At 35.7% G+C, this 16934-nt stretch overlaps 1 protein-coding gene across 1 annotated transcript in view; it reads right to left on the reverse strand.

The window, feature by feature from the left end:
- Positions 1-6992, reverse strand: part of LOC134536504 (uncharacterized) — a 225934-nt gene extending 218942 nt beyond the window's left edge. Inside the window, exon 1 of the mRNA XM_063376226.1 lies at positions 6634-6992. Within this exon, the coding sequence (XP_063232296.1) occupies positions 6634-6682 (49 nt within the window). The 5' untranslated portion in view covers positions 6683-6992. The remainder of the gene's footprint in view (positions 1-6633) is intronic.
- Positions 6993-16934: the final 9942 nt, after the last annotated feature.

Consider the following 16934-nt stretch of genomic DNA (forward strand, 5'->3'; position numbering starts at 1 on the left):
AAGTTCTTGACTTATCCTTCAGTTTAGTTACTTTTTCGTAACTTTCATGACTAATCCTTCAGTTTCGCAACTTTTTAATAACTTGCGTATCTATTAGTTCAGTTCCTGTCCTTTTGTTACTTTAGTGACTTTTTCTTCAGTTTAGTAACTTTTGCGAAACTTCCATGACTAATCCTTCAGTTTAGTTAATTTTTAATAACTTGCGTATATATTAGTTCAGTTCCGGTCCATTTATTTAGTTACTTTTTCTTCATTTTAGTTACTTTTTCGTAACTTTTGTGACTTACCCATCAATTTCGATAAATTTTTTATCATAACGATCGTAATTAATGATTGAGTTCCGTTACTTTTTCGTTCCTTTCGTGTCTGACTGTTCGGTTTCGTTACCCTTTCGTAACTGTCGTGCCGAATCATTCAGTTTCGCTACTTTTCCGTGACTTTCGTGACTTTTTGATGACCTGTTTGTGATGACGTCGAGGAAGCAGAGAGCGGACCGGCACAGGAACACGGGAAGCCTAAGATGTACATCAAGTTCTGTCCCTGCCCGAACACGCCCGAATATTCACCTTCGGCCAACCTCGGGTTTATTTATATATATATTTATATTTCTCTGTTTATTTTAATGTAGCTATACTAACCTAACTAACCGTGACCTAACCGACCACTTTTAATATTTGAAATCATTTTTCCTGCGCAAAAATAAAACACATCCCGAGGTTGGCCGAAGGTGAATATTCGGGCAGGGACACAGCTTGATGTACATCTTAGGTTTCCCCAGGAACACAAGTCCAGTGGATCGCCGCTGCGACACTCTGTTTCGTGTCCAAGTCTCGCACGTCTTTTTAAAACACAACAGATCAACGGGTGCTCTGCGAATGGAATTATTTCCAAACCAATAACTTTACTTCATGTATGTGACGTCAACGCAACGAAATTCACGAACGCGACAGACGTCCCGATTATTCCCCCCTTTTTTTTTTACACACACGCACATTTTCATTGCGTGGCGGGTTCGAAATTGTTGAAATTAGCGTCAGTATTTGTTCCCGAAATATTAATAAACTGCTTAATTGGTAATGAAGTTATGATTATTCCGCTTGGTTTTAATTTTTCGTTTACTAAATTCGCTCCTGAAATGTTTTAAATAGGTTTCCCTGCAAAGATACGTTTCCCTTCAACCACTGAATTCGTTCAAAGTGTTTTTAAATATTATAATTTTTATCTGAAACTATTTTTGATAAAACAAATTATAACCTTTAAAAAAGGGTGGAGGAAGTGCAATTAAAAAAATGCAAACTTTCTTTGTATCAAATTTATTTGAGTTTCATTTTAAACTATCTAAGTATTATCTTGAACGTTGGTGCAAAGCAAAATTTAAACCACCACGTTATTAGTATGAAAAATTGTGTTTTAAGGTTAAAACATTTTAATAATTACCTTATTTGTCAAATAATAAAATATTTTTTCTAAGTTATTCAGTGGTGGATATATTGAGTTAAAAATAGTCGTAATATTTTCGTTTCATGGAAAATAAGCAAATATTTAATCGATTATTTTGTAATATTGGAGAACATAAATATGTCAAATACATTAAGATTTTAAATTGATCCGAAAGTTTATAGAAATTTACAAAATATTTCCAGAAGAAATAGGTACTTATAAATATACCTACGCCCGTAGTTTGAGACGAAAGGGATTTTTTAATATGAGTTTCGGATGGAAGGCGGGATCAATTACTATGGATCAACACTTTTTTTGTGGATATCGGAGATCTGCATGTCCCATCAGCTTGAATATACGCAAATTCTCGTAATATTATACCTCAAACTCCACTGTCCTCTCGTTATTAAGCATTTATGTTGATCATAAATCTTGCAGAGCAAATTATTATTTTTTAATTGATTCATTTTACTTTTACGTCCCGTCATCATTAGGGACGAAAAATGTCCCAAGGCAATCAGGGGATTTGATGATGTAATAGGCCATTGTCATTAGTAAATAACTGCCCCTGCGTTTGCTTGGAGTGACTTTGGGTAGTTTTGAAAAAATAAAACCACGGTGGATGGACTCGGATTCGAACCCGGTGCTTCTCGAATGCGAGTCCAACCTTCAAGGAGATAGGAAAGGTCAAGACGTGCATGAATAACGAGAATAAAAAACAATAACAGAATCTGAGTGACTTTGACAGAATTATATAGGGATGATTTTGTCTGCTAGATACTTTTGTTTCGGATCTAATTTGAAAATAATTTCAATTTTTTTTTCTTCACAAAAAGGGATTGAAACCAAAAATTATGGAAAACATTTGCTTTTGAAATGATCAAAATTACATGAGAAAACAATTATATGATAACCAAATCTTACAACGAACTATATTGAAATGTTTTCATGTACAATTGATAAATAGAATTTTTTAATATATTAATAATATTTTTCGTTATAAAGTTGGTTACTAAAGAGGTTTTTCTTATGTAATTCTAATAATTTTACAGCATTTTTTTCCCTTTCAAATCAGTTTTTTTTTCTGTTTCAATCCCTTATTTTATGAAAACTAGTTAGCAATTTGTTTTAATATTTACTGTATTTACTATTCCTATGTATTTCCAGGTCTCCGTAATGAAAGTTTCCAGCCGACAAACAAACCCCACCAAATTCTGTCAAGTCGTTCAGATTATATTATTGTTTTTATATTCTCATCCTTCGTGCACGATGCAACATTTACAATCCTCTTAACTTAAGCTTCACCTCGAGGCGGCTTTCTCACACTTAGTTTGCAGCACAGAGCAAATAGCGACCACTGTTGTCACGTTGGTACTACCCAGCTTACTAACATTAAATATTAAATTATTTTTCATGCCCTCTTCAAAAAGGATCAATTTTATTTGTATTTATTGTTGATTTTTTTAAAGATGATAAATTAGTTTCTTCTGACAGCATTTTCACAGCTGTAGTCTTTCTCACGAAAAGAATCAAATCAATTCTTAAAGCCCATTTTTATTATTTCACAGGAAAAAAATTAACTGTTGCATTTTGACACTATTAACAACAAAACATTTAATAAAATAATGAGCTATGCTAAATAGAGAAAAAAATATAGTAAAACATTTCATAAAAATTGGTCGGTTAATGCAAATGAAACCAAGATGGTGCCTTCTTAGAAATCATCAAATTTCCATTCCAAATTTTGCTTTACATGATAAATGTTTCAAATCATTTAATAAATTATTGTTACCTATATAAAAAAGTCGAGGAAAAAAATCATGTTTGCTATCATGCGTGGATCTAGTAAAAGAGCACATCGAAACAACGACAGCGCTAATGGCAGGAATCGTGCTTTGGAAAAGGACAGAAAATGCTATTTTGAAGGCACAAAAATGCAAACTAAAGACGCGACGCGCTATAGACTCGCACTGAGAAGGAACTGTTTCAGAACCCATAACGACCATTTTTCTTGAAATCCCCGCGAAGGGATCCTGGTATTCTACCTCAAAATAGTCACTGGCCTAGTCCATGCCTAATAATCTTGTTTTTTTACATGCTTTATATTAGCTTCACCTGTATGTTTGTCTGTCCGTCTGTAACTCTGTCTGTCCGTCTGTAACTCTTTCGACTAAGAGTGAGTGACTCACTGTAAAATGTCCCACCCATTTCATTACGTTCGTTAGCCGAGCGGTCTAAGGCGCGCGACGTCAGCTTTCGGATCCAGCGATCGTGGGTTCTACTCCCGGCCACGCCGAAAAAAAAAGTTTTTTTTTCCCCGGTAAATTCTAATATTATATCCATACATCTAACTGCAAATGATTCGTAGAGACTATACCATTTCTTTGTGACGTTGCAACTCCAAATAGTTATCTCAGATGGTAATAGGTAGTGTCGGTAACTCATTTCCCTATGATAATTATACATAAATATAGTTTAAAAAACTAAAAAAACATGCTTTTAAAGAATATCAAACTAAAAAGTTAAAAATAAATATAGTTTAAAAAACTAAAAAACATGCTTTTAAAGAATATCAAACTAAAAAGTTAAAAATAAATATAGTTTAAAAAACTAAAGAAACATGCTTTTAAAGATTATCAAACTAAAAAGTAAAAAATAATTTTAAAATTAAATTTATGACAATAGTATATAAGCAATACTAGTATAAATGAGAAAAAAGCATGGGGCGCTTAGTATTCAAAAAATATGGCACAAAGCGCCTCAAGTTTTTTTCTCATTTATACTAGTATTGCTTATATACTATTGTCATAAATTTAAATTTAAAATTATTTTTTACTTTTTAGTTTGATAATCTTTAAAAGCATGTTTCTTTAGTTTTTTAAACTATATTTATTCCTTATCGATAGACCTCGATGTAAAAGAAACGTTAAAATCTGTTAAAACCAAATTCATGCTTTAAAGCACCCTACTATTCACTATAACCGATTCAAACACACCAATAATCCAGTTTTGTGTTTGTTCAATTTGTTTCTGTTCCAAATGTTAATATGCAAGTGTTATATTGAGTTCACGCAAAAAAAAATTATCAGGAAGAGTATGTATTTTTTTGCTTTTAAACGTGATCGTTACTATAGAAACTAGATCAGTGACATTTAAAATACTCCATATTCGTGAAAATGTATTGTTCATTGCAAAAAGTTTCTGTTTTTTTAATGTGTAACATCTTTATCTCGTTATACAGCATTTAGTGCGAGTTATTTCGTGAATGAAGCGGAAGTCGCTTGGAACGGAAATGTGTAACCACGGGGCTGCCATCTGTGTCGGATGGCGCGAACCAAAGTTATCGAGCCAAAAGGAAACTTTACAAAATTAACAAGATGAGAGCTAGTTTAATAAAATTTCTTGTCGAATTCAGGTCCAAAGCCAGGGTTTAGTATTTTTTTCCAACTATTTTTCACTTTTATGTGTGCCGTTCCATTATTGATTTTAAAATTTCTCTCTGCGAATCGAATGATTAGATAGTCGACGCAGCTGCTCCGGCAACGAATTCTAGCGGAGGACGCGGAAACTAAGTGTGATTCGCGTCAAGAAATTTAGTTGAAAACACATTTTGCGTATACCTATACGTATCTCGCTCGGCATCATTTTGAAGAATTCTACGTTAAATTTCGTGTCCGAGTTCCGTATTATAAGTGTGTTCGCAACATGAGAACACGTTAATTTACTCGTTACCGAAGTAAGTTGTTACACATCTATGGCGAGTAATGAAAGACTCGCTCACACATTTATTATTATCATCCCCCCCCCCCCGACTGTGAAGATGTTCGTGTAGAAGGCGAACTTCGGCAGTGTTCGGAACTGATCCGGGGTCAATGAAGGGTGAAGCTTCCTCGACGAAGACAAGATTGAGTGAGTAAAGACATATTTAACCCCCCTACACTTTACACGCATACCTACATATAAATGTTGTTAGGCTTGATTGCGTTGGAAATTGAAAACTACCATTTGACAAGGCTAGGATACCAAACTAAAAGTGAATGACACATGCGTCGTGCATCATTATTGTCGTAGAGCACAGCAAAGCCAGACTGGCGAGATATCGAAGTCCCCGGTTCGAACCGCGTTCTGAACAACGTTTTTTTTTTTTTTTTTTTTTTTAATTTATCTAGATACATGACTGGATGTTGTAATACCATTCCGTTCTCCGCACAACGTGGTGGTTCCTGGATTATCCGATATCAGCAGTGCGTAAAGGAAATACTGTGTGTATAAAACAAAATTAATGCCGATTTTATTATGACTAGAGACCTGAAAAATTCGCGGATTCAATGACCTCTAGGATAGCCTCCACTATCCTCTGCATTTCTCAAGCAGACGCGCGTGTTCATTGGGTGCTAACTTGTGAGGCGTCTCCACTGGTAGCTTGTGATGCGATGCTTCTTTGGTCGATAGTCCCTCATTGGCCCAGAGAACTCCAGTTGAACTGCAAGCCAATAGCAGGACCAGCAGAATTGTACACGTATTTGAATTTCATCTTGTCACGAAATGAATTCACGAATTTTTCCGGACTCTAATTATGACACCTGGATGATAAAATTTGAGATCTTTTAGTGTTTTTTTTTTTTGGATCACGGTTAATGCATTTTGAGTACAAAAAATACCAAATATCTCCTCGGATGAGCTAAGTTTAAAGTTTTTAAAGTTTTCTATAAAATAAAAAGATTTTTTTCGTGGTTTTCTTTTATTAAACAAAAGCCTAATTTTCTTTTGTTTATCGAACTGTTAATACTTAAGGTAACTTAAAAATCATGCCCAATGTAGTATTTCGTAAGTTCAAAGAATAAAAAAAAAAAATCGTTTCCCCAAAGTTGGTTTTATCTGACTTGGGGAAGAGACAATTGAACAATTTTAGAACAATTTCGTTACAAAGCTAACAGCTTCGAATCAAAACCCATGGTGTATTGTATGTATGAGGAAAAATCAACCACCGAAATCTTTCAAAAAATAACATAAAAAACCTGTGGTAAAGTTTGCGCCAATGCGAAAAAATATCAAACTTTCCGGCAGCGTTGCCAATGGACGTCGCATGTCGCGCCACGCGCCGGCCGACATAGGCCTCAGAACCCCCCCCCCCCCCCCTACACAATTGAGGGCAATTGCCCTCGCTGCACGCCAGCGGAAGCGGCTACTTACTTGCGGCCAGGGCAATCAGGAGCAAGAAGAAGCGAAGGGTACAGGCCATCCTTGGCTCGACGGTCCCCCGGGTGCAGCGAGACGAACACACCAGAGCGAGACCAGAGCACTCCGCTTCTACTACCCCTCGCGCGGAAAGATGGAGCGACGACACCTCACGTCCTTTACTTCCTTTGTTTGTTTTTTTTAAATTATTCACGTCATCCCTGGACGCCGAGGGGCGCCGCTACGACATAACTGGTCGCCGAACACCTGTGGCCTCGCGGATGATGACAGTTGTTATCGTGTGTACGTATAAATGAGCCAGTTGTGCGCGAACTACCGGGACGTCCGCTCTGCGTGGCGCTTGCCCGCTGACTGCCCGTTTCCCCGGGGGAGGCGCCCTGCCGCCGCGCCGCGACGCCGCGCGCATGCGCAGCCGCCCGCGCTGGCCCGTGGAGGGGGCAGGACGCGCCGCAGGCGTGGCATTCCCCCGAGTCCCTGCGGTACGCGTGCCTCGGTTCCGGCACGACACACCACTATTCCGGCACGCGTGCCTCGGTTCCGGCACGACACGCCACTATTCCGGCACGCGTACCGGAGTTCAAATACTCGTGCGGTAGTTAAAAAAAAAAAAAAAATTGGTTGTCTGTAAAGTCGGTTTGCGAACGATAGTTTAACGTGATAACGTCATAACAAAACATTGATGAAATGATTGCATACTTTATGAATAAAATTGAATCAATTTAATAATAATAATAAAAGAATAAATACTTGAAATTATACTAGTAAGCAGATTTTTCAAATGCAAGAATAATTAACCTTTACTGCCGAAATTGTTGTTGTAATAAGCAATGAAAACCACATTAACTTTTCACTTCACTTTATAAAAAGTCGAGTGGAAGAGAGATAGATGCGGCGCAAACGTGCAATGAGCGTAACGGGACACAGCGTAACGGACCAATGTGCGTAATGGGAAAATTTTTCGTGCGTGCAGCTGGCGTTGATAGATCTATTAGAGGTTGTCACGTCAAAAAATAATAATTCTGCGCCGTACAGTGAATACAGATGGATTGTAAATCATATACTAGGTTTATTTACAAACTGCCTACAGTTCACACGGATGAAAGCTACAACCACAACTCGAACAGTTCCGGAGATATGTTAAGTTTTTCAGTGTAATAAAAAAACAGTTCTTTATTTTTATTTTATCCGGGATGGTAGGTTAGGTTAGGTTAGGTTATCGTTACTAAAATGAGACTTTGGTTATGTTAAATCATTTTAATTTGGTGTAACTCACCATCTATCGGCCAACTTCGGAGAACTTCGGAAATGATCGTGTGAAACGCTCATCCTTGTGAACTGGAGGCTTCCCGTTACGAACATTCAGGTGGCTCGCAAACTGAAGAAACTGATTTTTTCAAACAGTTTCATGAAATTTTTTTTCATGTAGCTATATCACACATAAAATAAAGTGTCACCATACAAAGAAAAGATGTGCTAACTCTGTATTGGTGGCTCCTAAACAAAAAAATTGAAAGAAAACGTTACTGGTTTCTTCCACTGATTCATGAAAAACAGCATAGTACTTATTTAACTGAAGAGTAATTAAGTGATGATGAGGGGAAATTCCAAAGGTTTTATATAATTTCTCAAATACAGAGTAATTATAAAGCCCGTGAAACATTTCATAAAATCGGTACAGCAAAATGGTAAAGAATAACGTAACAATTTATATGTCGCGTGAAAGAACAACACTCAAAGTTTTTTTGAATGTAGCGCCAAAAAGGTATTTTAAAAAAACAACCAACAGGGGCGCTAGTGCATGTAGTTGCTAAAAATGGCTTCGAACCAGGCATAGAAAGCCTATTGTGAGCTTTAATACACCCGTAGCGAATCGGTAGTGAATGTCCAAAGAGCTTTCCGTGGCAAGTTTAACAAAATACCACCAGTTTACAATAGCATAATGAAGTGGTATAAGAAACTCGAGGAAGACGGCTATTTGTGCGACGCAAAACGGTCGGGTCGGCCAGGCGTGTCACAACAGACAGTGGATTGTGTACTGGACATGATGGTGCGGAGTCCCAAGAAGTCAACTTATCGGGCTAGTGCGGAATTGAACATCCCTCAGCCAACAGTGTGGAAATTTCTTCGTAAGCGATTACGAGTGAAGCCGTACAGATTGCAGCTTCGCAAGCCATCAGCCACGATGACAAATTGCTCCGACTGCAGTTCTGCATTGCCATGCAGAACCGTCTTGAAGACGATGATTTTGCAAGCAAATTAATCTTCAGTGACGAAGCCACTTTTCATCTCTCAGGAAGAGTCAACCGACACAACACACGCATATGGGGGACAGAGAATCCACATGCAACTCTCGAACACGTCCGAGATTCGCTAAAAGTTAGCATGTTCTGTGCCATGTCAAACAAGACAGTTTATGGCCCCTTCTTCTTCGCTGAGAGAACTGTCACTGGTATCACCTACCTCGACATGCTGCGATTGTGGCTTATGCCACAACTTGAAGCTGATAGCAGGGACTTCATCTTCCAACAAGATGGTGCTCCACCTCATTACCGCAATGTGGTACGAGATTATCTGAATGAGACGTTGCCACATCGCTGGATGGGCCGTGGGGCGGCCGCTGACCAAGTGCTACTCCCGTGGCCACCACGATCACCGGACTTGACACCTTGCGATTTTTTCTTGTGGGGATACATCAAGGATAGTGTTTATGTTCCACCTCTACCACAGAACCCTGACGAATTGAGACACCGCATCGTAGCAGCTGCTCTTACCATCACTCCTGATATTCTGGGTCGGGTATGGGCAGAATTGGACTATCGATTATATGTGTGTCGTGTGACGCAAGGTGGACACATAGAACATTTATAACTAGTGAAAAAAAACTTTGAGACTTTTTCTTTCACGTAGTATATAATTTGTTACATAATTATTAGCCATTTCACTGTACCTATTTTTTGAAATGTTTCACGGACTTTATAACTATCCCGTATAAAATTGTCTCTTTTCGGAGCTGTCATCGAATAAAGACATAAATAAAACACAGAAATTCTGTAAATGTTTATCAAATAATATCAATGATTCCAACTGGTAATATAATTTTTCATACAAAATTTACAAAACTATGTATCATGAATTCGTAACTTCAGATTTCATGAAGCATTGGTTGCGCAACATGTGACATTTTTTTCTGCATTGAATGATTTTTTGAAATAAATTTTACGAAACTCGTTTCATTAAAAATTAATTTTTTTTCCCAGTACGTGACCACCTGAAATTCTCGTGAAACTGTTTACAAACACTGTGGATAGAAGAACATCGTTATAAAAATACAACGTACTGTAGCTTCTGAACACCACATTGAACTATTCTGTCTATTCGTTAACTGAAGTGGACCAATTATATCTTAATGGTACATGGATTAATTAACATTTTGCCTACATTCTGGTCAATACGGCTATGAAAAAAAATGTTATATTAAGTTGTCTTATATATAAAAATTAATGTTCGTGTGCACTCGTCTTTTATGAGTTCGCGGATAGTTCATAGCATTAATTTTAAACATCGTAGAGTGTTGTTGGCACTTTCGCTAAAGTTTCCGACTGTACCACCAGGATTGCTTTGTTGATAACTTCTGCGTCTCCATGGCAACGGCCATTCCACGGGTTTTAATTTTTTTTTATTCCAGATGCGGCCGTTATCTGTGCGAGATTGTTGCGTATATACTGCCGTGTAAAAGCACTGGTACATCCACTAGTACGTTATAATTAGAGCTTAAGTGGTTATTACTTCGTAAAATACAAAAAAAAATTAAGTAAAAATGAAAATAATATGCTATGAAATGAAAAAAAAAGTCTCATTGAATGTGTTAAGTTACGTCACTGTGCATGCCAAACATATCTACCTTTCTCTCAATCAGTGTCGGATGCTGGGGGAAGGGGAGGAGAATAAGGTGATATATCCCCCTCTCCTAGAGCTATAGAAAAATATCCGAGACCTTTGTGAAGGCAGTATGTTTTTTTTTTATCGATGAAAGGTGAGCTGTTACCACACCTGGAATCACCAAACCTCAATGGCAGCGTAGCATCTTAAGAATTACAATGTTTTTATCCAAACATATAACCGTAAAAAAAAATATTTTTCAAAGCAAATATTTTCTGTTTTAAATACTCTCCCGAAATAAATTCCAGTATCTGCCACTGCTCTCTATCTCTTTCTGAAGTCGCGAAGGTGAAATCCGAGTCCAAATACTCAAAAATACTATTGTATATACTCTTTTTATGGCAGTTCATTTTCATGTCTTATGTTTGTGTTTTTTTCTGGTGATAAATTACAAATATAATATTAATATTTTTTTAATGTGATTTTTTGATTTTTTTTAACAGGTGCATTGTGCCACGAAGTTAATTTTAAATAAAATATGTAAGTCCTTTTCTCTTTCTGTCCGTAGCTTTGATGCTGGACGGAGCTACGAACAGGTCAATTGTCGGGCGGACAAGTACTTGTAGGCCTACTTTTTCGCTACGAATCACAGTGGTCCAATTTAGCGAGGATCATGTGTGTGTGTATATATATATATATATATATATATATATTTAGACTCACGTTATCCTCGCACAGTATATATATCGATGTTGGTATGTATGTTCCCGATGGACTCCAAAACGGCTGGACCGATTTTGATGAAATTTTCAGGCAATCTTCAGATTAGCCCAGCGGGTGATAATGTGAAGTTTGGTAGCGATCGGAGTAAGATAATTTTTTTTTCCATTTTGTGTCATATTGTCAATATAAATTAATACGAAATAATTTATTTTTTATTTTTTATAGATTTTTGAACATTCACAATTAAAAGCGATATTAGGGTCGCTAGTGTTCATTCAAAAATTATAATGGAACTTTCCGTGTCGTTCGGAAAATTTGTGTCGGGTGTCAAGTGACGTTTGAAATAAAATTTTGTCTGTAGTAGGGATTAGGAATTACGGATTATATTTGAGACAACTTCAGCTTAAACAAAATTCCCCTCCCCCTCCCTTTCCCCTTACAAGAAAGACTAATTTTCCAATGTTCCTGAAAAAAGTTCCATTATTTACACTATTTGTTGCTTTATACGATTGATAGCTGAAATACCTGGCGTTTTCCGGAATTTTACACATCTTGAAAGCGAAATTTATTTTATAGATATGTCGTTAAGACTTTAGATTTTATTTAGATATAAAGCAATTTTTCCTAACAAAGATTATTTTATACATTTTAAACCTTTATTGCAAAGCTTTTTTGTTGTCCATCCTGAGCGTCAATATACAAACTTATCTACTCTTGAACAAGCTACATGCAGTTGTTTCATGAGAAAAACATAGCTTTTCTAAGTTCGTACCTGCCGCACAAAGTGATTTCTCTTGTGCATTAATGATGTAGCGAATGCAAGTCGGATGTTAAACTGCATTTGCTTGAATACGCAGAGCGCGTTTTAATCGATGGGTATCAACGGGATGCGAAAAACAACAATGCAGTAATGGCCGTTGCCAGGAAACGCAAAAGGCATCAACAACGAAATAGTCGTTGCCATGGCGACCAAGAATCAACAATGCAAATCATGTACTTGAAAAACGAAAAATGTTGATCATCTAACGCCATTGCAACCATTCGTTAACGGATGTCTAAGTACCAAAAGAAATAAAATTATATGCCAAATTTTAAGTCTATAGTTCTTATTGTTCCGGATAAGTCGTGATGTGTGAGCCAATGTATCAGCGTGTCTGTCAGTGAGTGTTAGTTCTCTTTATATATATTTGTGTGTGTGTTTTTTTATGACAATACGTTCTTTTTAAAATTTTTTTTTCAAATTTCTAAAAAAAACTTACAGTTTTTATGCTTGATGTAACATAGCAGTCCTGAGTCCAATCACGTTTTAGAAAAATTGTGTTTCAAAACTAAAGGTAAAAAGAAAATAAAGATTCATAAGCTTATAGTTAACTAATGCAACTTCACTTCACATATTAAAACATGTATAACATAATATAATTCACGCGCCTACAGTATGTCAGAAACTTCTAATTGCGTTTGTATTCAAATAATTACACAATATTTTCTGTGACGATAACAAATTGGGAACAAAGTGACTTTGTTTCATGTTAAAATCACATAAGAGACAACGTACATAATTATGATTAGTGCATGTTTCTTATTAGCATGTACTAAACGAGTTATAATGCTTATTTATAAGAATAGTGGCATCAAATAACATCACGGCTGTGGAAGTCCTGCAACACCCTTGAGGCTGTAATGGTAGGACGATACTGCAATGGTTTACAACTGCCTTCTGCAATATTTAGACAAATAGACAGCACAACACCCATTCTTGGACCAAAGAAGGATAATTTCCACAAGTGATTAATCCCTGACCTAGCCGGGAATCGAACACTGAGAGAAAAAGGTAGACATATTCTTGTAGTGGAAAGTTGAACCATACCGATCACCATGATATTTTTAAAATTGTAACTTAAATAGTTTTGTACAAAATCATATCGTAAGATTGGTTTTGGTTAAATTTAATTATTAGTTTAACATAATTTTTTCTCAAACTTTGTATCGGAGAAGTTGGTAATTTGCCAATTAAAAAGAAAACTAATTTCGGAATTTCCTAAAACTTTTTTTATCTTATAGTAACTACTGTAATTTCAAGATGATTTGTTTACACAAATATAAAAGAAAAAAATCATAAACATAGAGGCATAAAAAATTTTTAAGCTTCTTAATATAATTTTATACTGAACTGTAATTTTACTTTAACCTATAGTGAGAGTTATGTCTGCTAACTTATGAATATTCTCTCTACAAACAAATGTCACGTTTGAAATGTAAAAAAAAAAATATATATCTTTGTAATTAGTGCACTCGATGTGTATCCAACCATTACACTTCAATACACTGCTCCCAGACTTTTTCCAAATGTCTCTCGAAAAATCAACAATTGGTGTAGTAACTTTTCCTTAGTCATAGACAACAATATCGGATATGGAACCGGTGTGAGGATTGGAATCTCATCCGACATCTAGGCATTCCAGTAAATTACAAATACCTCTATCTTGGAATCTCCCATTTATAAATGCAACCCAAATATATTTTTTTAAATCATGCATAATATATATATATAGTTTAAAAGTCATATCCGCCAGAGAGCATCTACACGTTATTAAATATACGGAAATGGCTGAAATGTGTGTGTTTAATTTAATGTTACTAAAAATAGTTTACCCTCCGTGTCTTCTTTAGTCTTTTTCTTGGCTTAAGAAACGTCAGCACACCGCTGCCTCAGCAACTGCTGACGCGCAGTCCAACTATAATCATCCTTCCAGTGTTGAAATAACATAGGTTTTCTCTGTCGAGCTTAAACGTGTGTTTTCGCACTGAAGGATGAACACTTTTCTCGTCCGGTTAGATCATAAGCATACTTCTTATTTTAATTAATTTTGCCACAACCAAGTAAGGGCATTGTTATAAGTGTATATATAAATGAAGAAAATATTCCTCTAATAAATATTTAGAATTCTTACTTTCAAAAAGAAACATACGTATGAGTATCTACGAAGATACGAGTTTTTCAGCTAGAAATAGCGGTCATATTCACATATTAAAAAATGTTTTCTTTGGAAAGTTTGTCAATGCTTATAATTTTAAATTATTTTTCTGCATAATTTTAGTGCATGAAATATTCTTCAACGGAGGCGTTACTTTTCGCCAAAACCACTGTGCAGTACCCAGTTAGCATGTATATGTTTAATGCCTGATTTATGCATTCGAGAAAAGAATGTTGGTTCTACCTTCAAATGTAACAAAAAAAATTTCAGTATGACTAATTAAACATCGAATCATGCATATAAGTTAGTTACCTCTCATGGGCTTGAAATTTTTAATTTTTTCTTTGGCATTAAAACTCGCTGAATCTCAAATAATGTGGCACACGAAATAATTGTATCGTATCATAAGACTCCTTCTGAACAGGAGGTATAAATTATTAACTACATGTAGATAACTAAACCACTTTTTATAGATATTCCGTGTTTGCTTAGTTTCGCAAATGGCCAACTAGGTTATTCTAGTTTCTCTAATAAAAAAACAATGTTACCGAAAACAGTTTAATGCATTAGATATTAAATGTACTTTTAATTTTTATTATTCATAAAAAAAATCACGGAAAAAAATTACCCTTAATTTAAATCATGTCAGAAAACATTAAAGGCATATGTTCAAAGTCTAAAAACATCCTTACGTACATAATGCTTTAGTGCTATATTTGTTTGCAGGATCCTGAAACATTTTAAGAAAAATCTTTTTTAAAACATTCGTGCAACGAAAACTTACTTTATGAGTAAATAAACACTGTAAACATTGGAGGATGATGCAATTAAAATAAGTGTATGTATCTTAATTTTTAGAAATATTTGCAAAGAAAAATTAAATATTTTATTAAGAAAAAATATTGAATTTTCAATTCGTAAATGCCAGCAGTATCGTCAGATATAAATTTATGTGATATAGGTAAATATATAAATTTATCAAATATTAATTTAAATTTATTGAAAATTCGATGTAGGTCAGAGAAAAATTCTCTAATAGCAGAAGTTCATTTTTTTTTAATTTGCCAACTTACCATGGAATGATTTACGCGTATTTTACGATTCTCATCTCAGACGTCCGATAAAAAATAAGAGGTCGCGCGTGTGAGTTTACACACTTCGCGGACAGCAAAAGACGTCCGGAGAAATATGTGGAGCCGCCACGACTTCATTCACTGGGGGGACCAAGACGGCGTAATAAATATTCCCGACGGGATATTGCGGCCGTGAGAGATGATCCCGGTAAACATGAGGTATTGAGCGCTGCCTGCGGTCGCTTGCGGGTCCCCGGCGCGGAAATCTCCACATGGCGTTCTGCCGGAAGACACCGCGGGACCTCACGGGCTATTTGCCCTACGCGGAAGATATTTACACGCCGCAAGCCGAAGCACCCGGCTTTGCCCGGGCCTTTGAAAATGTGAAAACGCTTCACTAAGGGGACAGGGGTAGGTTTTTTCAAAACTTGAAACAGATAGTGATTTGCTTCAAATTTTTTTTTTAAGTTTTTTTTTTTTTTTAAGTGAAAATTTTACCAACTTCGAATCAAATTGTAGATAAAATTCACTTGGAAAACAAATAACTTAACAAACACTAAACAAAAAATAATTTAGAACGATTAATTGCAAATCTTAAGGGTACGCGCGTCCGGATTTTAGAGAGTAGTTTTCCTCTTATTTCGAACTTCAAATCTTCTCAATTTCAAAAATTTACCGAAATTGTGCGATTTATAAAATTGTAATTTAGGCAATAGAGGAAGTTTTAATCGATAATAGTATTTACATAAAAAAAATTCCTGATATGTTGAATGTAAAGTATGCAAAATTTTATTAAAAAGTTAAAAAATTATTATTTTAAGATGTGAACGAATGAAATGAACAGTGTAGTTTTTTTTCCTTCGAAATCTCACATAGAGAAAGGCATGAGAGCAGCTTTTTTCGGAACTAATTTTAGGCAATATTTTTTTCTTCTTATGTTTAACGCACTAAAGAAAAATCTATAAAGTCCAAATCCAAGTTACTTATTGCACGTCAGACTTGTAGCTGAATTATTTTCTTTATAAACGTACGGTGAAAAGATATCACTTAAAAAGTTCTGAACAATGCCCACCAATGTTTTGCCAGCTCACGGATAATTTAGATCGTTATTTGTAGATCAGAAGGTGAACTTCTGAAATTTAATTTGTTTAAACTATAATTTTTATTAATAACTAGCTGCGCTATTCCCATCGCATGGGTGGAAAAATAATTTTAACAGAGCTACCTGTGTCACTCGATTTTGACGACTTAGTTTTCCATTTCGTCACTCAGTATTCTAATTCACAGTATTTATCTGTATCTCTATGGAAACGTACATTTATGTGAATGTGTGACGTTTCACTCTTCGTAAGGAGAAGCTGACTGTTCACAGGGTTGACAGCCTCGCCCGAAACTCTCCGATGTTCGCCGCTTGTTCGTGCAACTTCGGTAACGCGTGTATAAAACCACGCAATAAAATTATGTTTGAGAGCTTTAAATATATTATAGTTTTCATTCTAAGTACAGAAAACGTATTTGATATTTTTTTTAATGTACAAGTAGTATAAAACCACTGTTTGGATTATTTTATTGTGTGTCTTTGCTCTTTGCCCTTATTGTAGGACAAATATAACCGGTAGTTATAGCTTTTAAAAAACCCACTGGA

Source organism: Bacillus rossius, chromosome 11 (genome assembly GCF_032445375.1).
Source record: "Bacillus rossius redtenbacheri isolate Brsri chromosome 11, Brsri_v3, whole genome shotgun sequence".
NCBI lineage: Eukaryota > Metazoa > Arthropoda > Insecta > Phasmatodea > Bacillidae > Bacillus > Bacillus rossius.